This window comes from Protopterus annectens, chromosome 8.part1, assembly GCF_019279795.1.
Source record: "Protopterus annectens isolate FY-2018-M chromosome 8.part1, PAN1.0, whole genome shotgun sequence".
NCBI lineage: Eukaryota > Metazoa > Chordata > Ceratodontiformes > Protopteridae > Protopterus > Protopterus annectens.
Genome location: NC_056742.1, coordinates 345,744,195 through 345,768,830, shown reverse-complemented (window position 1 = coordinate 345,768,830; position 24,636 = coordinate 345,744,195). Strand labels below are relative to the sequence as shown.

The window sequence follows — 24,636 nt, the reverse complement described above, 5'->3', positions numbered from 1 at the left end:
TAACATAATTTTGGTCGTTGCATATATAATAAAGAGGCATAATGTGATTGATGATGTTCAGCTTCTTTTTAATAATTAAGTAGGACACATTTTCTGCTGTTGTGGTTTCAGTTTGAAGTGAGTGAGTGAGTGAGTGAGTGAGTGAGTGAGTGAGTGAGTGAGTGAGTGAGTGAGTGAGTGAAAGACTTCCAAAGAACTAGGGAGAAAGGAGATGGCAAAAATATATGTATGTGCCTGTGCTGGATGTTTTGTTTTTTTTAGGTATTCACACTGCTGGTTAATGATTAATAAAGGGAATATAAGAAAAATAAGCATAAAAGGTGTGAAGGTTTAAAATGGTAACTATAGAAGTGTTTGCTTACAGTTACATAAAGAAAGTAATACAATAGAATGTGGTATACAACTAACAGCAGTCCTGAGGACACTGAGTCTTACTAAAAACACTAAGCAGTGGACCAGCTACAGAAATAAATGTCTACTTTATAGCAACGTAGAACATTTCTAAGTGAAGTCTTGCTCAACTTGTGTTTTGTGGCAAAGATATTCTCCTAATTATTAACTTACATATAGTACACATCAATTGATTAACTCTTGGATGTTGTATGTGAAGTTACAGCAACAAAGGTCAAGCTAATGTATAGTAGCCTTTATATACTGTTTTCATAAAATTCATTAAATAGTAAAAGAACTGTACAGAGAGAGAGAGAGAGAGTGATAAATCATCTTTAGGGCAGCACTTTATTAGTGAGTGCTTATATCTTTAATATTCAAAACATGTTTTTTTACAAGTGCTATAAACTCTGCATTGTGAAGTATCAATTTAATACTATCATGATGGTCAATGATAATACATTTAGATTTTTAAGAGAAAAAAAAATATGTCAGACAGTACTTACTTTAAATCGCACCATGTACAAGGCATCTGTTAGCTTGCTCAGATGCGGGTGACCATCACCAACCTTAAATTCAAAAAGAAAAGTTAGTTCATAAAGGAAAACACTGCGCAGAAAGGCTTTATCAAAAACTGCAGTCAATAGTGTCCCTCTGAAATCTGTGACGTTTCTTTCAGGATGAAATTATATTGTTATCTCATAGGATTTTGACAATGTCTACAAACTAAAAGCAAAACAGTTTCTAATCACATTATAGCAAGTTTAATAAATAAACATTGCATTATTTAGAAGGCATAATCTTTGTTGTATGATGTACAATATTGCAGGAATGGCAGATATAAATATGCAGCATGTATTCCTCAAACATATTAAATATACCACAAGCATTGTTCTGGTACATTTCTACCTAATGTGAAACTACCACATCAGAGAAAAGTACAGTTTTGTACCTACCATAAATGTAGATGTTCGAAGATCCACATTGCTGCAGTCATAACCTGTGGGTAGTCCGCTGTCCTCGGTCGGCCCGAATACCAAAGAGTTAGGCTGGCGTCGGTCATGGTCGCTCAGATCTGACGTCAGTACGCCATGGTATTAAAGCGCATGACCGACGTCATATCCTCAATCTTTCTTGCCCCAGATGTCAGAAGGCCCTAAAAAGAAAGGCCATAGCCAAAAACAGAAAAAACCTCCAAAGCCCATGTACAAACAATATTTACAACCCAAACCATACCACCACTCCAAACTATAGAGGGGAAGGAGGGAGGGTAAATTGGACTGCAGCAACGTGGATCTTCGAACATCTACATTTATGGTAGGTACAAAACTGTACTATGTTCTTCATCTCACATTGCTGCAGTCATAACCTGTGGGTAGAATCCCAAAGCAAAGGTAAAGGGAGGTTGGCAAAATCATAAAGCATTGGGAGCTGCTAACATGCCCTGTAAGACTGCAGTGGCAAACCCAGCCCTAGATTTGGAATAAAGAGGGAGATGGTAATGTTTAGAAAAAGTGTGCACTGAACTCCAAGTAGCTGCTTCCAAAATATCTTTAGTAGCCACACCCCTTAAAAAAGCAGTAGAAGTGGCAGTAGCCCTAGTGGAATGAGGTCTGATTCCAGCCGGAATCTCCTTACCATGATGAGAATAACAAAAAGCAATGCAATGGCCAATCCACTTAGAAATAGTTTGTTTTGAAACAGGTTTCCCCTGAGAGCCCAAAGCAAAAGAAACAAATAACTGTTGAGACTGTCTGAACCCTTTAGTCCTGCTCAAATAATAACGCAACTGCCTGTGAATATCCAAAGTGTGCAAAATTTTCTCCCCTTTATTTTGGGGATCAGCATAAAAAGTAGGCAAGTGAATAGATTGATTCAAGGCCACATTGGAAACCACTTTAGGCATAAAAGTAGGGTTAGTACGCAGAGATACCCTATCCTTATGAAAAATCAGGAAGGGTTCAACTGCCATGAGAGCCTGTAATTCAGATACCCTCCAGCAGACGTAATGGCCAACAAAAAAGCAGTCTTCCAAGACAAAAACTTCAACTCAGATGTAGCTGCAGGTTCAAAAGGAGATAAAGTTAGTTTTTCCAACACAAAATTGAGATCCCAGGATGGAGTAGGAGCTCTACGCGGGGGTCTTATGTTCTTTGCCCCTCTCAGAAATTGCTTAAACAAAGGATGAGAGAATAATGGTGGGTCACAGTCATAGTGAGCAGAAATGGCTGCAGCATGAACTTTGACAGAGGAGAAAGACAAACCTTTGTCCAATAATTCTGTAAGATATTGAAGTGAAACACTCAAATTAGGCCTGGAAACATCAAAGCTCTTTGCTTGGCTCCAAATAAAAAATCTCCTCCATTTATCAGCATAAACTTTCCTTGTACTAGGCCTTCTGGCCTCCAAAATGACATTCAAAACTTGTTGAGGAAGCTGCGACCCTCCAGGTTCTAGAACAGAATATGCCAGGCTGTCAGATGCAGGGACTGTATCCTGACATTGAGAAAATGATTGCCTGCCTGAGACAAAAGGTGTGGAATTGATGGCAAAGGCCAAGGAGGCTCCCGTACTAAACTCCTCAGCAGAGGGTACCAGTGCTGCCGTGGCCAATCTGGAGCTATTAGAATCATGGAGGGCTTGTCCTGTCTGACCTTCAAGAGCACCTTGGGAAGGAGAGGCAGAGGAGGAAAGGCATAGACGTGAAGATTGTTCCAACTGAATGATAGAGCATCTACTTTCCAAGCTTTTGGATGAAACATCTTTGTGCAAAACTTTGGCAACTGGAAATTTAGTGGAGAAGCGAACAGATCTATGTCTGGAGTCCCACATATCACTGTCAACTGTCGAAATACATGAGGATCCAACTTCCACTCGTGGGGATCCACCATCTGTCTGCTCAAAACATCTGCTAAGGAGTTCTGTGCTCCTGGCAGAAACCTTGCCTGAAGAGTGAGGTGCAAACTGAGAGCAGTCTCCCACAAAATCATAGCTTGCCTGCAAAGAGGGTGCGAATGAGTTCCCCTTGCTTGTTGATGTACCACATGACAGTTGTGTTGTCTGTTTGAATCAACACTTGCCCTGGGTGAAGTAGATCCTTGAAAGCCATCAATGCAAATTGGACTGCTAACATCTCCTTCAAGTTGATATGTAAATGTTGAAGTCTGGCAGGCCACGTGTCTTGAACCCATTTTCCATTGAGGTGTGCTCCCCAAGCCTTGTCTGAGGCATCTGTCGTTAAGATCTGACTCGCCTCTGGTTTAGGTGACATTCCTGAGCCCACCACAAAAATTCCTTTTGAATGCAAGGTATTATCTGAATGACAGTGTCCAGATCGTGGTAGTGTTGCGTCCATACACTTTTGAGATACCATTGTAGCTTCCTCATATGCAGTTTGGCATTGGGAAGCACCAGAATACAAGATGCCATGAACCCCAAGGCTTGAAGGACTGTCCTTGCAGTCAGCCTGGACCGTAGAGACAAATGTTGGAAGTAAAGTGTAAGATTTCTTTGCTTGTCCGGGGTCAAAAAAGCCATCTGAGAGGCTGTATTCAGTCTCACACCCAGAAAGCACATTTCCTGAGAGGGTACTAGACTGGACTTTGTTTCGTTCACAGAATACCCAAGGCACCTTAACACTGCCATAACATACTGTAGATGGTGAAGTAGCTTGTCTTTGTCTTGAGCAAGAATCAGGCAGTCGTCCAAATAAGGATAAATTTGTATTCCTCTTAACCTTAAGAAGGCTATCACCGGAGCCAGAACCTTTGTGAACACCCTGGGCAGTAGATAAGCCAAAGGGCAATGCAGAGAACTGATAATGTAAAGTTCCAGCCAGCAGGAATCTCCTGCAACTGGGCCTGATAGGAACATGAAGATAAGCCTCTTTGAGATCCAGAGTTACCATCCAGTGATCTTTGCCCAACAGAGGCAGAAGTTGTTGCAAAGTCAACATTTTGAATTTTGGAATGTCCAGGTATGTGTTGAGGATAGATAAATCCAAAATTGGCCTCCAAGTGTTTCCTTTCTTTGGTACAAGAAACAGGCGAGAATAAAATCCTAGGCCCACTTCTGACAGAGGAACCTGCTGTATAGCCCCCATTTGAAGAAGTAAAGAAATCTGTTTGTGAGCCTCCACCCTTTGCTGAGGAGGAACGTCTGGCATGCCTTTGAAAGGAGGCAATGTGTGGAAATAAAACTTGTAGCCTCGGTCTATAATGTCCATCAGCCATTTGTCCTGGGTGACTAAAAGCCAGTTCTGCCTGAAGAGTGCCAACTTTCCTCCCAGAGGAGCTGCCAGACAGGAAGGATCTGGCAGCTGAAGATGCAGGTCATTGGGTCTGTTTACGAAAGGACTGGCCCCTGCCCTCACCTGTAGATTGTGCAGGGGAACTCCACGTCCTAGGCCTGAAAGAACCCTGAGCTCTACCCCTACCACGTCTAGATCTGCCTCCAGACTGTAAATCAGAAGAAGGGTAAGCCCATCCCTTAGTGGGCCAATTTCTGCTAAACTTAGGGGGCTGCACCTGCAAAAAATCCTTAACAGTCTGCATAGACTTAGCTTTGTCTTCCATTTTCTTCAAGACTGACTCCACAGGAGAACCAAACAAAACTTCAGACTGCAGAGGAGCATCCAAAATTCGAGCTTTAACATGCTCTGATAAGTTCTGATCCTTAAGCCAAGCGTGCCTACGAATAACTGATCCAGTGGCAACCACCCTGGAAGAAGCCTGTAAAGCATCGAAACCACACTGCAAAGAATGCTTACCCACCTGATCAGAGGCATGAACCAAATCCTGTAATTCCTTACACTCTATGCCCTCTGCCAAAGCATCTACCTTAGATTTTAACTGAGTAAGGAGAAAATTCTGGTACTTCAACATATGAAACTGGCAATTCAAAGCCATCATTGCTAGAGTGGAAGAGGTATACACTTTTTTACCCCACCTATCCAAAGCTCTAGAATCTTTATCCATAGGAACTGGATTCTTTACAACAGAAGCCCTGACACCCTTAGGTCCCTGGCTAATAGTTTCAGGGTCAGCCCTTGGGCTCTTATACAGATATTTATGAGCCTCTGGCACTCTGTAATACCTATCTGGTTTAACTGGCGCAGGAGGCAAAGAGTCTGGATTAAGAGAAGCCTCAGAGAAAACATCCTGAACAACATCCAAAACAGGAGGTATAGCCAAGGGCCGATGTGGTAATAACAAAAATTCCCTAAGCCTCTTTCGGGAATCTGAGAAATCCTGACCTTCCCATTTAAAATGCTCCCTCATAGAATGCAGGGTTTCTGAAAAAGAAAAATCCTCTGGAGGAGAAGCAGAAGGACTGGAATCCTCGGCGTCTGAATCAGAATAAGGAGGAAAATCCTGAATGTCTTCAGCCGAAGACTCTGAGTAATCTGAAGCATGTTCCAAACTTTCCACCTCTGGCTCCACCCTAGGCCTCTTATCTGGAGGGGCATAGAACCCTGATTAAGGAATCAAATCTTCTGCCATTTTAAGCATGTGTTTTTTAGGTACAGAACCTGCAGAACTAGGACTGACACCAGAGGAAGACAAACCAGGCCTGACCTTGGAGGGTACCTTAGAGACAGAAGGGGAAGGCCTAACCACCTTATGCAAAGAAGGGAGTACAGCAACCTGAGAGGCCCCCTCAGCCTGACCCGACTCCTGAGAGGCCACATCTTGCAAAATTAACGTCTCCCCCTGAGACTCAGCTGAAACCTCAGCTGGATCCACAGATTCCACCGTAGTTTCTAACGAACCGGCGTCCGGAACGGACGACTCATCCTGCTTGGACTTTACCGATTTTTCCTTGCGCTTCTTAGCGGTAGCGGGCGTCGGAGGATCCGACGGCATATTATAATTACACCGCTTACCGAAGACAAGCCTAGCGCAATCTAACCTGCGTTTAATGGTGCGCTTATTAAATCTAGCACAAAAGCGACACCCGACTACGTCGTGCTCAGGCCCCAAGCAAGGAATACAGAGAGAGTGGTAATCCCTATGCGGTATCTGTTTCCCACAAGAAATACAATTATTCACTTTTTCTGACATCCGGAATTAACTGAGGCAAGAAAAACAAAAATATTCCCCAACGGGGTACTTAGCCCAACTTGGTTTTCAGTCTGAAACTCAGAATACGAAAATTTCAGAACGCCGAACGGCACTTGCAAACGCTGCTTCTGCTACGGACCATGCGGCAAGAAAGACTGAGGATATGACGTCGGTCATGCGCTTTAATACCATGGCGTACTGACGTCAGATCTGAGCGACCATGACCGACGCCAGCCTAACTCTTTGGTATTCGGCCCGACCGAGGACAGCGGACTACCCACAGGTTATGACTGCAGCAATGTGAGATGAAGAACATCTTAAAGGTCACAGATATTTAGACTTAAAGTGAAACTGCACTCAGTAGAAATGAAAGTGTGCCTAGAGACTGGAATCCTAGTTCAGATGTAACGATTAACGTTGTAGTGGTTCATCCATTGGTAGCCACCAAATCAATCACTCACATGAAAGGATGTTACACTGCAACAGTAGCAGTGAATAATAGCAAGGATATCCAAATTTAGACTGGAACTAGAAGCAGACCATACAGGTACATGCATGTGCATAATGCATATATAATGGCAATGATTATACATAAGTGCAGTAATTCTAGTGAAAGAGAATAAGATAATGGTGGAGAATAGATACATTATTAACAGTGTAATGTTCATATCCTTTTACAGTTGTCTGTAAATAAGGAGCCTATATGGATTACAAACATTCAGACAGCTGTGGTGGTGCAGCGGTTAGTGTTGCCGCCTCACAGTAAGAGGTTCTCCGGTTCGACCCTCTGCTGGGGTGCCTTCTGTGCAGAGTCTGCATGTCCTCCCTGTGGTCGCATGGGTTTCCTCCAGGTGCTCCAGTTTCCTCCCACATCCCAAAGACATGCTGTAGGTGGATTAGATACTCTAAATTGGCCCTAGGCATGAGTGTGTGCATGTGTGTGCCTTCCATGGAAGGTTGGGCGCCGGGCTGGCAACTCAACACTGTAAAACTCCACTGCCAGTCATGAGCAGACAGGTGATCTGCTGTGGTGACCCCTAACTGGGAAAAGCCGAAAGATGGATTACAAACATTCAGATTAGTTTATCAAATCAATTGGGCAGGCTGTCTTGACTTAATAAATAATAAAGCAAAAAAAAAAACTTGAGTTACTCAAATGTGTATCTTCTGATGTACAGCATTCTGTGGTAAACAGAAAGTGAAATCTTTATTTAGCTTTATGTTTACATTTATTTGTCTTTTTTTAAAACTGTGTTAGTTGACTGATTAAAAGACACTTTTCAGCTATGACTTGCTCCAGGTCCAGAATAACAGAGTAGTTTCAGTAAGGCATTGCTATATTAGTGAACAGATTTGTTTGATTCCACATTTTATAGCTGTTATTTTTGGATAAGCAATACTTCCTGGTTAAATTACTACTTCGTTAACCCTAAGTGCTTTAGTTATCAGATTGCCGAATATGCAGTTTCAGATAAGTTTTAATAAGCTATACAACTATCAGCATGTACAAATCTGGGTCATTTTAAGAGTCATTTTTTATTACATGGAATGAACTGAATTAAAAATCAGATACAATGACTCTAATTCCATGGTACAAAAGGCTGCAACTCTCACCATGACCCTCATAACCTGCAATTCCCAGCCTGCCAGACTGCAAGCAGCTACAGGAGAAGAGATGCATGGTATGCATTATATGGGACAGGGGCTTTCCTTTGGCTCTGCCAAGTCATATTTAAATGACATTCTTCAAGGAAAATGCGCAAAAATGTGCACAGCTATAGAGTAAGTGATAGCAGGCCCTGGTATATGTGCGCATTCGCCTCCTCTATTAAGGTGGGGTTAAACTCATAAGACATACCCCCTCATTGCTGTCTAGATGATGGTCTCCAACATTCAAGTCTCATCCCATGGATGGGGGGGGGGGGACTGGCTGATCACCTGTCTGTTACTCTCTGCTTCCTCATCCATTTGCATTGTGAGGGAATAAACATGTACAGAAATAATGCAATGATACTGATCTATGAACGCATCATTATATTGTACCGCTATCCTGAAATTGATAAACATACACCTCAACCTCTAACTTCAAGAATTCTGGGCAAAGCCAAAAATAATGGCCGGGGGGGTCAAAGGCTCAATATCTGGGACAAATTTTAAAAATTGCTGTAATAAATTTATAAAGTTAATAGAATGAATGCCTTTGCATTTGCATGCATGTTCTGAAGGATATAAAGTCCAAAACTCAAATGTCTGTCATCATTTTATAATTTTGATCTTTAGTGACATACCAGCAAACCACAACATATTAAAAATGAAATAATTCTGCACATTCTGTGAAATACTATAAAGCTGAGGTGTGTAATGGTAACATAGCTTAAAAAATGCTTGGTAACTTTTTTTGGAATATATTGGAAAATAATGAGTACAAAGCATTTTTACTTCAGTACTATGCGGAACTGCCATCACACTCACTCGCCTGTGCCTTCCAAAGTGAAATTCCACACACTGTTTTGTCATTAAATGTGTCACTGCATGCGATCATGAGTTTTACCAGCAGTACAGGTACACATACTCAATTTTTAACATCAGCAGGCATAGACAGGGTGATATATTTTTATATAATTTCATTATCAAAAATCATTATCAGTGTCTAGGATTTGACATCACTGAGGGCTCACTGTAGGATGAAGATTCACCAGGATGACTTACATAGCACATCTCCTGATCATAGAGTAGAACTTGAAAATAGTGTCTATTCCCTGATGGCGCTAAGTCCATTAGCCACAAATAGCTAACAGCTAAAAATAAATAACTTAAATCATCAATTAAACATATTGAAAACATTCTTAAATCAATATTTCATGATCCTAATCTTTTTCAGCCCAACCCCCTGTCTCGTCTTCAGACTTCCTCCATCTCATCCAGAACAACGCAGAATAACTCTGATGAACAAACATTAGGTGCAGAAAACAAAGCTATAAAGAAAGCTTCATAAATCATTACTGTAAACAGAAGAGCTCAAGTGATGTCAAAAAGCAATGAGTAAGCCAAACGATGATGCATAGTTCAATGTGAGTCCAGTGTCCATCATCAGTGTAGAATAAATGTAAATAAAAGTCTAGTCATTACGATTTTTCATTATCTATGTACATGCTTTTATTTAAAATTTGTTATATGTGTCAGAGATGTCATAAAACTGCAACTATGTAGATTTAACAGCAAAAAAGTGCATACATAATAAAATATATATACAATATTATTTTATATATAATACTTTAAAAATCAAGATGTCAGATGACAAATTCAAACTTGATATAAATCAAATGGTTTTTTCAACAGCTTGTTGGTTATCAAACATTTGAAATGGGAAACCTGCCATTGAATTTGGATTTTTAATGAGAGGTGGTTTTTAATATTATTTTATCTGTGAATCTTTAACTTGTATACTTATATTTTCTTTTTACTAGGAAGCAATTTTTTTTTGTATTGTGGTTATATGCTGAATTGGTTTTTATTTTGACTGGATTTTTTGCTTGTTTGTTTTTTATGGCCTGTTTTTGTTTCTTTTGGACACTATTTTTATTACTTTTTGTTTTTTTCTTGATTTTTTTTACTTTTTTTTTTGATTTTTTTTTGATTGCTTGTGATTTGCTTTGACTACTTAAACAAATGTACTATTCAAACATATTATACTGCCAGCTCATATTAATACACTGTACCCCTCAAGCAGTTTACACTGTCAGTAACAAGTTATTAATCTACACCAACAAATTGTTGGGTCAGGAATCACCTGGACAATTGTTAAGTATTTGAATCTGTTACATATATGATGCCTGCCTTCTTATTAAACAGATTTTTGTAAGATTAAAAAAAAAAAGTTTTAAAAAAAAGACAAAACATAACTAAAAAGAAGAAAAAAAAATAAAAAGAGATCCTGCATCTTTTTTGTGTTTGTTAAAGATTTTAGTCTTAGATTCCTATTAATTTATAATAACTCTTTATTTCCCTTATAAGTGGGCCCTTTTTGCTTTAGGTTTATATGGTTTAATAAACTTACTAAAATAAAGTCCCATAATATAAATGACAAAACTTTTAAATAAAAATGGCCAATTTAAATTTTTAAAATATTCATATTCACATCTTTCCCCCTATAATACTCTTTATCGTTTCATTACATACATCTCCCCTCCCTACCTCCTGCTCAATACACCCTATTACTCTCCTCATTTCCTTAATCTCTGCAGACGACAGCAGGGATTACTCTCTCAGAAAGATTTTATTCAAAATGGGTCTCAGGAAATAAAAATACAACTAACTAACAAACTAGTGCACACAACTACTCAACACACAAATCAAACACTTGCCTCTATCCTTATAGGAAAAAAATCTTCACAGAAAAGAAACATAGTTAGAACATAGTTTCTGAAGAAATAAATATAATTATTTAGGAGGACATGTATTAATAACATAAAAAGCTACTACCAAATACCAAAGCTACCAAATACCTTAAAGCATGTTAGTTTGTTAGTCTATTTCAAGCACATTATCCCTCAACCCTGAATAACTGTGGCCTATTGTGTTTATTAGGCTTGAATATGATTAAATACTTTCATTTTCATTAAACACAAGCCCCAGTACACAAGTCATCCAAACTGCAATACATAGACTTTACAGATTCATCAGCCTAACTTTTCTTAAAGCAAACTGGCTTCCTGTCATTACTTATATATCTCTTCTCTCTATCCATACCTTTAAATTTCTGCATAGTTACTGTCCTCCAGTTAAAATCAGACTAATTACAAGGTCTTTTCCTTACACCCCGTGTGTTGACTAAGACAACACATTCAGTATCTGAAGACCACCACTCTGTCCTGCAGTTGGAAGAAAAGTTCCAGTAAAATCACACCAGCTTACTGGAGTCATCTGCCTACAGAGATATGGCAGGAAATACTATATTGACAGTTAAGAAATAAACTTGTATCATGTCTTAATGACACCTCCAGAGACAGTTATTTCATTGACAAGTGGTAAAAATCTGGTTTTCTAGCTAGCCATCTCTTAATTTATAAGAAAACAGATAGAACATTAACTTCTTAAAAACTACAGCAGAAGACAGCCCTAGCACTTGGACACCACATATATATGTCAATTGTTTTTGTTAGCTTGAATATTTTCCTTGATTGATGATAATTACATCTAATGCAGAATGTCCTTGCTTGCTCTTTTCAAATGTGTCCTTGCTTTATTTACCAAAGCACTATCTTTACCTTATTAATATTGTCTACTGTATCTCTCATAACCATTCACTTCACTCTCTATGCTTTCAACTCTTGTACAGGTGTGAGATTCTGGTTCACTTTCTACTAAAGGAAGGTGGTATGGGAACCAGAAGCCAGATGACCATATGTATGTGATGTCATTCTGTAATCTAGCATTGAAATGATGTTTTAATACTAGAAGAGACAGACGTCTCAGAGCAGTCTGTTCCTCCTCTAGGCCAGTGATCGATGAGCCTGAATCCTCACCACTAACACCAGTGAGGGACATTCACTTGGAACGCAGATAGATGCACACAGTATTTCCAGATGCAGCTCTCTGCATCAAGCACAATTTCCCTTAAGAGCACACAGGGAATGCACTCAGACCAAGGACTGGGCCCCCCCTCTATCTATCTCTCTCCAGGCACTTAATAAAGCTCCCCACTAGCACAACTACAGAGTTGAGTCCTCAGCCAAGTGTCCCAGGACAAGTGCTCCAACACTGTCTCTGTGAAACCAGTGCTCTGTGTCCCTGTTCCAAGTAGCTGATGCACACACTCCTTGAGACTGGAATTTCACACACACACACACACACACACACACACACACACACACACACACACACACACACACACACACACGCACACACACACACACACACACACACACACGCACACACGCACACACGCACACACACACACACACACACACACACACACCTAGAAAAGGCTGGTGCAGATTTACTAGCCATGCCCCTCTGCCCAGACTATAAGGTAGTTATTGCCACCAGAACACTCCAAAGCCAGCTACTCTAAGGCTTTTACAAAGGTAAACACCAAAAAAGCTGAAAAAAACACAAACTTGATAAGAAGGGTAGAGAATCACTCCACTGGTCACCCACAAATGAAATATGAGCTCCGTTTTATTAAGCACTTTTCGTCTCTCCTTATAGGGAGACTTCTTCAGATAACAGACATCTCACAACTCCACTATATCGAAAGAAATCACATGGAACTTCCAGTCTTATTCAGACTTTGTGTATTAAACGTGCTCATTTTTTTCACATCTCTGTAACTATGGATCACTTCGGAAAATGTTCCCTGTGTATTCCTTTACTAGACAGTAAGCCAGCTCCAAGTATCTGGACCAGAATTATAGCATAATTATTTAACACCAGCATACACACAAGTAGCACAGAATATATATAACAGCAAGTAAGAGTTCATACAAAGTTTCCCAGCTGAGGTAAGTAAATAAAAACTCGCACAACAACCCTATTCCCCTCCAATGATTCACAGCGTGATAGCCGACAGCACTACTGCATCAAACACCTTCTTTCGATACAGTGGAGTTGTGAGATGTCTGTTATCTGTAGAAATCTCCCTATAAGGAGAGATGAAAAGTGCTTAATAAAATGGCTCTTACAAAGGTACCCAAATATACTGACTGAAATTATTATTAATACAAATAGTAATGTTGACCAAACTGCAAAGCTTTCAGGAGCAGCCACAGTGTCACTAAATAAATGTAAGTACTCTCAAAGATTAAAATATTCTCTAAAAGACCAGCCACAATGAAAACTTTAAATATATTTAATGATAAGTAATAAAAGAGCATGAAATACTGAATATCTATTTACAATAAACACCAGAGTTTCAATCAATGTAAATATTAAAATAACACAGATGAATAGATTCACACCAATACAAAAAATAGTACTTAACTAATCTCAATATATTTTCCTGACTGATCTAAAGAATTACTATTCTCTGGTTGCTTACTTCAAAAACAGACTGCTCTGAGACTTTTGTCTCATCTAATATTAAAACATCATTTCAGTGCTGGATTACAGAATGACAAAGTACAGTACATCTGGTCATCTGACTTCTGGTTCCCATACTACCCCCTTTACTAGAAACTGAACCAGAATCTTGCACATATGTGTTACCATTCACACAGAAAGAGCTTTGCTAAGATGTGTTATAGTATCTGGAAGCCACAAAACCATTTCAGCACTTCCACCCTTCCAGGGTAGCAATTATTTCACTGCTAAGGACAATATAGCAGGATTCATATTCCTTGTTTTCACAGACATTTTGTCTCTGGCTGCAATCAGAACTGTAAGATACAATCTTTATTGCCTTCCAGGTAATTTAATTTCAGACTATTTTTCAAAAGTTATCTGGATTGAGATTACCTCTTCTCTTCCAGTATCCTCTGTTACAATACATTAATTTCAACAGTTACAATACAGTTTGACATACAGGGGTATTTATTTTTCTGTCCAGAAGGACCCACTGTTGGTACATTTTTAACACAAGCAACATTACAAACACATTTTCAACACAAGCACCTGTACAAATCAGCTTAATATAAACATGACATATAATTCTTTACAAAACTCCAGCTAGCTATGCTAGCATATGTTACAAATCGACTGCCCTACCTCTCCTGGTATAGCTGACATTACCTCACATCATCACAGGCTTCATGAATAAGTCAATCAGACAAAGATATACAAACACATAATATATGCATGCGTATACATAAAATATATGTGTGTATATATATATATATATATATATATATATATATATATATATATATATACACACACACACACACACACACACACACACATATATATATATATATATATATATATATATATATATATATATATATAGACACACACATATGTACATATACATATGTACAGACGTATATAGACATGTATAGTATTACAGTTCAGTGAGCTGCAGTGCCATTTGTGCAAACATCTGATTGATCACTGCTGGTTTGATTGACAAAGGTAAGTGGCTTTTTAGCAGGGCTGGGAATTTGTGTACAAATGTGTTTCTGATAGGGTTAGAGTAGAGGTTAGTTAAAGGGATAGATTTAGTGTACGTGCAAGTGCATGTGCATTAGGGTTAGAGTTAATATCAGGAAAGGAATAGATTTAGTGTACGTGCAAGTGCATGTGCATTAGGGTTAGAGTTAATATCAGGAAAGGAATAGATTTAGTGTATGTGCAAGTGTTTGCAGTTTATGGTAAGAATAACGCCATGTAAGGGGATTTAGTGTTTAGTGTGTGTTTTCATGTGTATTTAAGAGTACATGGTGACTATCCAAACTGTCTTGTATAGTAGTAGTATCACAGAGTATTTTTTTTAAATAAGGCACATGGTCAGGGTTAGCAGCACAAGCTAATGGTTAAATTACATTACATTACTAAGTTGGAACAGGGAGACAAAAACAGAGTTACCACAGGATTCAGCCAGAACCACCCCTAGTAAATAAGGGGAATGAAAGGGACAAAAAAACTCATTGGGGGAATGGGTGAACATCACCAGCAAGCAAACTGGTGGCGTCCCTGAAAACTGCTTTAAAGGCAATAAGGCATTTTTTAGAGCAACTTGCATCCATGCTGTAACTCAAAGTAGAAGGAATGTTCCTAGATAATACAACCTAAAACTTAGCATAGATTCTCCACATTTGTAGTTAAACTCTTACTGTTCACAAAATCACAGTTACCATTCAAAGTAATTCAAAAGGCATCCTGTCAACTTTTTTGTCTATGTGCGTGCCATATCCATAAAAGACAGTTTGCAGAAGATTCCAGTGTTACTGAAATTTAGATAGAATGAACCAGCTGTGCTTTGTTGTTTTTAAATGGTTATTATTGGTTTAAGTATTGCTTTGTGTGGTTATCAGATTTAATATTCTTGCTGTTTTTATTCCACTTTGCTCCCAAAAGAGGTATTTGCCCCTATAAAAATTAAAATTAAGGTGTGATATCAGCTAGCCTTAATAAATACATATTCAAATGTAATGTCACATACCTCCAAGAAAATGCCAATGACTGCCAACCCGTCTGGAGCAGCTGCTGCATCTTCAAAGCGTTCATAGCTGGAGGCGTTCCAGTGTACAAGGTGTAGCTGTGGAGAAATTAACAAAATAAAGGGTTAGATAAATGCAGGTTTAAGATCTCTGAGCTGCTTTACTTATAACTTCAGTTTTAAATAAATAAACATTCATTGTAGTTACAAAACTTTGCTCAGGTGTGGAGTAGTTATCTTTGTTATACAAATTCAGAATGATAGCACTTTAAACCCATTAGCTCTACTTCTTTCTTTCCATCTTTCTTTCTTCCTTTCTTCCTGTCCTTCTTTCCTTCTTACTTTCTATTTCTTTCTGGCAAATTGGTTTTGTGGTAGTACAATTCAAAGTGGAGTATACATTAAGTAAGGTAATAAATATACATCCATTTTGTCATGAGCACAACCACCGCACTAATGTCTTTCACTAACACTGACAACTTCCATAGGACCAATAATAACTATGTCTCTTCTATCTTCTTAGACCTCTCAAAAGCCTTTGACATGGTCTCTCATACTGACCTACTAAATACCCTCACTGACCTTCATTTCTCAAACTCCACACTTACATGGCTCCAAAATTACCTCACAGGAAGGCAACAAGCAGTGTCTTGGCAACAAACTCTATCACCACTACTACTGGTAACTCTTGGAGTGCCTCAAGGTTCTATCTTAGGCCCACTTCTATTCTCTATATTTACTAACAAACTCCATCTAGCAGCCACTCATGCATCACTCTTTCAATATGCAGATGACTCCACAGTGATCTGCTCTGCACCCTCTCTCTGGATTTTCAAACTCTAACTCAAAAAGCCTTTCATGATGTAGAGTCCTGGCTCACAAATGCTAACCTAATTTTAAACCCTAAAAAAAAAAAATAAAATAATCGTCTTCCTCCCTAATAAAACTGCTCCCCCCAACACCTTCTTCATCTCCTCAGTTAACAGTACCATCATCAGCCCATTACCACACACTAAACTTTTGGTAGTAGAAATCGACTGCAAACTTAAATTTGCTGTTCACATTTCTCTGACAGTGAAAAAGGTGCATAAAAAACTAGGTACTCTCTACAAGAATGAACACTACTTTACCAAAAATACCAAAATAGCTATTGCCCAAACACACTTAATCTCCACCTTATTGTATGCAGCCCCTATTCTCACTAATTTCAAGAAATCTGAATTACAAAAACTTGAATCCTGCTATAATAAAATTGCAAGATATGCCACAAATTCACCAACTAGATCACAACACTGCCTTGCACTCAAGCAACTAAACTAACTAGAGCTCCCCCATCTCCTGCACTATACACAGCTGACAATGGTTCACAAAATCTGCTCAGATCCAGAAAACATACCAGCCTTACAAACCCTTCTTCAACCCTATGTTACCAATAGACCACTAGGTTCCACCAACAAACAACAAATAAAAACCTACTTATCCAGAAACCAAGCAGGGGATTCCCTATTTGCTAACTACATAAGTAAAATCTGGAATGAGCTGCCAGTAAACATTAACTCCATAACAGCCTTACCTCAATTCAAAACTAACATAAAACAACATTTCCTTAGCAAGTTGCTTTGCCCATGCCCTGCCCCTGGCTGACAGATAGCAACTCACTCTCAACTGTCTCCTCTACACATTTCCTGGCTAATTAAACACACAGAAACTATGAATATTTTTAACATCATAATGTAACCTATCTCTTGAGACTGTCCCAGGATCTCCTCCAAGTAGGCCATGCCTGTTACGCTGCTCCACAACTCTACTGTTCAAGCTTCCACCCTCCTCTACCCTGTCTCATGTACAAACCAGTCAAATGACTCTGCTGTAATAAACTGTTATACAACACACTGGTTTGTATTTTCTACTTGTTACTATTCTGTTACCTTTATATGTACCAACTTCTGCAACAACTGTTCTTCCGTTGTATTTATTGTGCACCTACCTTTAGAAATGGTGCATGTCTGCAGACTGTCATTACTCATAGATTAGAATTTCCAAACTTAAATTGCTAATGAAAAGTGAATTGCATTGACCACATCCTCACTGGGCAGAGTAGACCATATAGCTCAGCTGGCTCCAAACCTGACTTATTCTTCCTGTTCATCTTACCTGGTACACTATCTCACATCATCCATTCCAGTAGTATATCTTTCTTTTCTAAGGGGGATACTTTATCACTAACCACGGCTTAATCACATGTAGTTAGAGCCAATACTAATTTTTTAGTTGGTCATCATATATAGCTGCTGATAATTTTTTTCTGCTTGCTTAATCTCTCCCCTCCACCACAGGAGTGTGCTGCAGTATATGACAAGTGATGCGCTGATCTTTATGCATTCAGTGTATAAATGTTCCTGTGTTTGTTCGCATTCTTCTTGCTGCAATGCAGGGATCCCTGCCTCCTCTTAATTCTAAAACCACTTTCCCTGATCTCACTCTCAGTGTAGTAAACCTGTTATATATTCCCCCTGATGCATGGATGCCAGTCACTTGTTGCAGCCCTCAAGTTGTTTCCTGCCAACTCTCAGGGCCACTGCTAGAACCCAAATCACTGAATCGCTGTTATTGAAATCAAGTATATATATATATATATATATAAATATATAAGTATATATATATATATATATATATATATATATATATATATATATATATATATATATATAAATATATATATATATATATATATATATATATATATATATACACACACACACACACACAAATATATATATATATATATATATATATATATATATATATATATATATATATATATATCAGTATGTGTAGTTATATATAATACGGTTCTATAACACTGGCTCGAATAAAAGTGCTGAAACACAATTTGTTGAAGACTTACTTAAAGCAGAAGGACAAGCTTTGCTAATTATATATATTGGGTTCACACAACAGAGGGAAAAGGGAAAACTTTATTTTTCAAGGCTTTGTGTTTCAACATTGTTTTTTCAGTCTGGGAACCATATGTGTGTGTGTGTGTCTATATCTATATGTGTGTCTATATCTATATACGTCTCTCTCTCTCTCTCTCTATCTATATATATATATATATATATATATATATATATATATATACATATACCTATATGGATCATAGAGTTCATGTCAGTATGTCAACTTGCCCTATAGTGCAATGTCAACACAACAAAACCCATGTTTTGTCAAAATGAGCATTACAAACCGACACGACCATTGACCCTAGTCTAAAAATAAAAACAATTACCACAGTATGCAGTCAGCAAAGCATACTATAAAACAATGTTGAGGTAAAAATATAGGGCTTTGCCCCACTACCCCCTAGTTATACACCTGGTTATTTATGCATATAAATATATATATATATATATATATATATATATATATATATATATATATATATATATATATATATATATATATATATATATATATATATATATATATATATACATATATATATATATATATATATACATATATATATATATATATATATATATATATATACATATATATATATATATATATATATATATATATATATATATATATATATATGATAGGAGGGAAGGGTATAAGTTCTGGAAAATCCTTCTGTATTAACTTATAGTATTTTCCTATTTTCCGAGGGACTGAGCAACTACAATGCTCTCTCACTAAAACCACTGGCATGTTCTAGCAATAGTCTCATAGAAAGAGAAACCCTCAGAGAGAGAATCAGAAACTGAGCTCTCCTCTGAGTCTAAATCAGAAATATAAGACAAAAAAATGTATCAATCCTTGCATATTCCTGTTCATATTCAGAATCTTGATTCTCCTTAGGAAAAGAGGAATCTCTATTTCTTGTACCAAAAACTACTTTACAAGAAGATTCAATAGCCGGAATTAAACCTTGAGCCAGACCCAGTGAACTACTCCTTCCCAAAGAAATTTGAGGAAGAATAGATACATGCTTATTCTTCCAAAGTCACACACCTGTGGCTGAGGCAAATTGCTAGTCTGCTGTGGTAGGAAAGGCAGCTTGCTTTATGTTTTCTTTTTATGTCTGGAAGAAGGACTGACCATAGGAACAGTTGTCTGTTTCACAGTCAAGTTGAAAATGGTGCCTCTGTCCTATGGAACACAAGCAGCAATTGCCGGTAAACACTACCAGTCCAGAAAAGTTACTTTTTGATAGAAAAAATATAGTAAAAAGCCAGCCCCAGAAAACAAAAATAAACACAATTTCTCCATACAAAAAATGTTTTCAGTTACTTGACACAACTTTTAAACTTACAGGAAAAATGTGTGCTCCGTTTAAAAGTACAATTACTCCTGTATTTAAAATAATCTTCCTGAATAGGAAAGTAATAAAACATCAACAAAATTAATAAAATGGAGGATTTTTTTCCTCCAAAGGGAACTTATCTTCACAGCAAACTGACCATCAATCCTAGAAAGCCTCAGCGGAATGTACCCTTTGGCAACAGTAAAGCTCTGATGGGCTTCACGCCCACACTTGTCTTTCAGTCAGCTCAGCTTGAGCTGCTTGACAGTTTGGGTATATGGAAGGTGTCTTGAATCTTTAGAAGCTGGCTGGCTGTTATATTCTTGGCAAGATATAACCCATATAGCTAAGGCTACTTCAGCACTGATCAATATGATGAGCATTTTACATTTATCTGAACTTTTAAGCGTTCTAAAATCAATCCATTCTACCTAGGATTCCTCCTATCATCCCTTTTAGTAATACCTTTTTCTATTACTAACTTTCTTTCCTCCACAAACAGTAACCACTTCTCCTATGTCATTTCTTACCAGTTTAATACCTTATCTCTCAGCTGAGGCTTTTTTCTTAATCTAATGCTCATTTACAGCATCTATGCATGGTAGAATAAATTCTTCCATAATATTATTTTTGTACTTATTACTTGCTAACACTATAAAAATATTTTGTCATGTTCATGGGTTCATAGTTAAGTATTAGGCAACCAAGCCCAGCCAGTAAACAAGGGCAGCTCATGCCACTGATTACTGGGCCACCCCCCCCCCCCGTTTCAAAAAGCCAAGCATTATTTTTATTTTAAAATATGTCTTGATAATTGTAAAATTAAATTACAGGGAGACTTTAATTATCCAGTTATTGATTGGAGATCACTGTCAGCAGATAATTTATAATCCCAAAAGTTCATTGATATTTTAACATTCAATGACTACCGTCAATTGGTTGAACATAAAACTAGGGAATTAAAAATATTAAATCTGTTTATTAAATGAGATTAAAATTAATCCACCATTGGAGAAATCAGACCATAATTCTATATTTTACATAATTATGATATCTAGCAAATGTTGCATTAATAATGAATTTAATGGATTATTACAGTATGAAAAAATTAGGGAAAATTAAACCATATTAACTGGTCAAGTTTTAAAGATTATAATTTTACCTTGGGTTACAGTTTGCTAGAAACAGTTTTACAGAAGTATATTGAAAATACCATTGTTAATTAGAACAATGGTACTCTCCCCTGGTGGTGGAACTTTAACTTGATTAAGATGTACAATCATCATAAGAGAGAGCATTACATTTTCATGAAATAAACAACAAAGAGTACATAAAACTAGACTAATTTAAAGGGAAAACATATATGAAAATAATTTAGTAACATCTAAGAAAAAAACTTACTACAACTATATTTATTCATATAAAAAGACAAATCTTTTTAGGACCATTAGGTTCATGACAAAGCTGCCCTAGTGGGTCATTTTAAGTCTAGCCAATTTCCCTTTCAAAGATGAGAATCAAACTCTGTGCCCTGTGCCTGTGAGGTAGCTGCCTTAACCATTATACCAACTCCCAACTCCTTATAACAACCCCATACCCCTTATAGAATCAATAAATATATAGGAGCACTTCTGCAAACCACAAATGCAAAATGCAAACAGCTACAGTATATCTATGCAAACATCATATCCGTATCCATCACGGATACCTGCGACAGCCAGTAGGAGATACTGTTCAGCAGGTATCTTCAGTCTCAGCTCCTACAAACATTTGTAACTGGAAAAATTACTTAAGCAGTTTACTACATAGTCCTACACCATGAGTTTACTCCTGTTCCCTCTTCAGAGAATTTAATCATCAACAATGCATTTCATTTCATTAATTTTATACAGGAAATACTGGAGTATCAGCAGCAGTAAATGTGAACAAGGTACTGTGAAATTTGTCTAATGTATTGTGACATGCTCTTCACTTATACGACACCTTTTAAAACATGTTTTGGACAAGGAAGTAATCATTGTATGGTAATTTCTATATGTACATAGTTAGGCTGTGGTGTGCACTGATTATAGGTCCTTGATTGTCTGTCAGTAATTAAGCAACATTTGCATACATCTGAATCCCTTTGCTTACTTTTGTTCATCCCAGTGTAATTCTGATTACATTAACTTTGCATCCCTTATTTGTATCTGCATTTCTTCAACTATATTTAGTTCTGTATATAACTGAAATGCACTGTCATGTACTTTTCAAGATCACAGATGAGAAATTAAGAGTTCATATGAGCCCGTCATGGCTATTTCACTGACAAAAATACTTCATAAATAACCTGGCAATGTAGGTACTGTTGTAAAAGAAAATATGCTAACAATATTGCATCCCAAATACTGCAGATTTGTCATATTTAGAAAGGTTCAGCAGTTTAAACATGCATGTGTTTGTTCATGCTCACATCCTGTTAGCATGCTTGACAAAAATTTTTGCCATTTTCAAATATTGGTTATAAATGAACATCCTTGACAGTCAGACAGTAAGAAGGCACATTTACCTTGTCATTTAGGCCTAATTTTCCTAGGGTTATCAAACAGAACTAGCCACCCAGTGGTGTGAACCCTGGCTCTAGATGATTGTCACTGTTGAAGTGACTCCTCGACTCCATGTACAAAATGGGAAAAGTGCTGGTGGATGGATGGATAGATGGATGGATCAAACATGGTTTGACTAATCGATGTTATAATTCACAGCATACTGCTCATAAAACAGCCTCGAACAGCAGGTCCATGGAGGTGCACACACCAACATCAGCATGCCATTCTGGTCAGAAAAGTAACTGCTGACTGCTTTTGTACCTAAAGCAGTAGATTAGTATACTGTTGAGAAACAGCTGTATGGACATAGGAGATTCAGCAGTATGTCAAAGACTGAGGTTTCCTTTTATTATTATTTTTTTTATTTTATTTATTTTACATTTGTTAACCGGGTTAGTCTGGTTGAGTTTTTGGCTCATTTTCAGCAGAGACCTGGGGAGAAAAGCTCCTCAGGACTGGAAAACAATTTATTAAATTTTAGTAACATAGTAGTAACAATCAGCTATAGGATCTTACAATCAGAGACCTGGAGAGAAAAAAGCTTCTCAGGCAATTCAATTATACAGACTATTAACAACTGGCAGACAAGTATGTGAGTTGTTACAAACAAGGTTTTAAACAATTTGCAGAAGAAAATATGACTAGTTACAATATTATTTAAGCTGCTTAGAGCAAAATGAGTTAATAGTTAGGCAGATGCTTATTTAAAGTGGGTAGGATCTAGTTGTATAGGAGTCTGGAAACAAGAAAGGAAAGTAAGAATGGCTAGTAGGAGATGTAGGGGAGGTAGAGTACAGGACACAGACTAGACAGGTAGGGTGTTTTGAGACTGTAAGAATTAGGAGTGGTTAGAGATAGAGGAAGGGAAGAGGTAGAAGAGGCAAGGGAATAGTGTTAGAGATACATTAAGGGTGAGGTGGTGAAATAGGTGAAAGGACGGTGGTTTCAGGGTGGTTGGCTACAGTGGCAAGACCACTTTGTTTTTAGGTATTTCCTTGCGGCTAATTTTAAACTTTAGCTATGCTAGAGGGATTTGATTTCCAAGGGGAGTTGGTTCCACAATATAGCTGGGTTATAGTTAAATAGAAGGCAGCCTATTTTGGTTTTGGGTTTGTAGATGTAATAATTCTTGATTTGAGCTGTGTAGCGTCCTTGCAGGGGAATACCTGGATATGATAATGGAGAGACTGGGGCAGAAGGAGGGTAAGTAGAGGATAGAGTGGATGATTTGTAGTTAGTATAGTTGGAGCAGCTGAGGGAATTCTAGCCAGTCTAGTTGCTGTAGTGCTAAGCAGTGGTGTGACTTGTAGGTTTGGTTAGCTGCAAATCTGGCAATCTTATTATATATAGGTAGTTTCAAGCTTGGAAATAAGTGTAGAATTTAGGTTTGTGGATATGTGGCAGCTGTACAGTCATGTTGGGAGTAATAAAGCCTGGGAGAGAGTTATTCTGGCAGTGTTAGTTAAGTATTTCTTGCTATGGAAAAGGTGTTCAAGTTTCTGATGAGTTCTTTTTACCAAATTAGTAATATGGAGATCAAACTTAAGCTGATCATCTGTTGTAACACCTAGCAATTTAGTCCTAGATTCAGCTGAGATGATAGTGTTGTTACAGGATAAGGTGGTAAATGTACTTTTGAGTGTGGTGATGTTTTTAGGGAGGAAGAGTAGGAGCTTATTTTTTTTTGGGATTAAGCATTAGTTTGTTATCACTAATCAAAGTCTCAATGGTGTGGAAGGATGCCTGGGTAGTTGAGTGGAGGTCAGTTGGGTTGTCAGCAATGGTTATAACAGCTGAGTCATCAGCATATTGCACAAGAGATGACTGGAGACAAGAGGAGTAGAGCAAGTTGGTGAAAATATTAAAGAGTAGTGGTCCAAGTATGGACCCTTGGGGGACTCCCATTTGAACAGTGAGAGGGGAGGATAGTGCAGAGAGCCATTTAACTGATTGCTGGTGGGTAGACAGATAGCTGGAGAACCAGGAGATAGTAGGGGGAGAGAAATGTAAGTTAGTGAGTTTATCTAGAAGGAGTGGGTGAGAGACAGTGTCAAAGGCTTTAGAAAGGTCAAGAAATAGGCATGAGACAAGTTTATTGTTATCACGAGCTAGGGAGACTGTGTTGATGAATGATATGAGTGCAGTAGTTGTACTATGCTTGGGACGGAAACCATGCTGTGTGGGTGT

The 24,636-nt window shown here is 37.8% G+C and overlaps 1 protein-coding gene across 1 annotated transcript in view; it reads right to left on the bottom strand.

Moving 5' to 3' along the window:
- The window catches only part of CA7 (carbonic anhydrase 7), a 397,617-nt gene that overhangs the window by 137,095 nt on the left and 235,886 nt on the right, over positions 1-24,636 (bottom strand). The window contains exons 4-5 of the mRNA XM_044081917.1: positions 15,553-15,648; positions 897-959 (exon numbers count right to left, since the gene is read on the bottom strand). Of these exons, the coding sequence (XP_043937852.1) occupies positions 897-959; positions 15,553-15,648 (159 nt within the window). The remainder of the gene's footprint in view (positions 1-896; positions 960-15,552; positions 15,649-24,636) is intronic.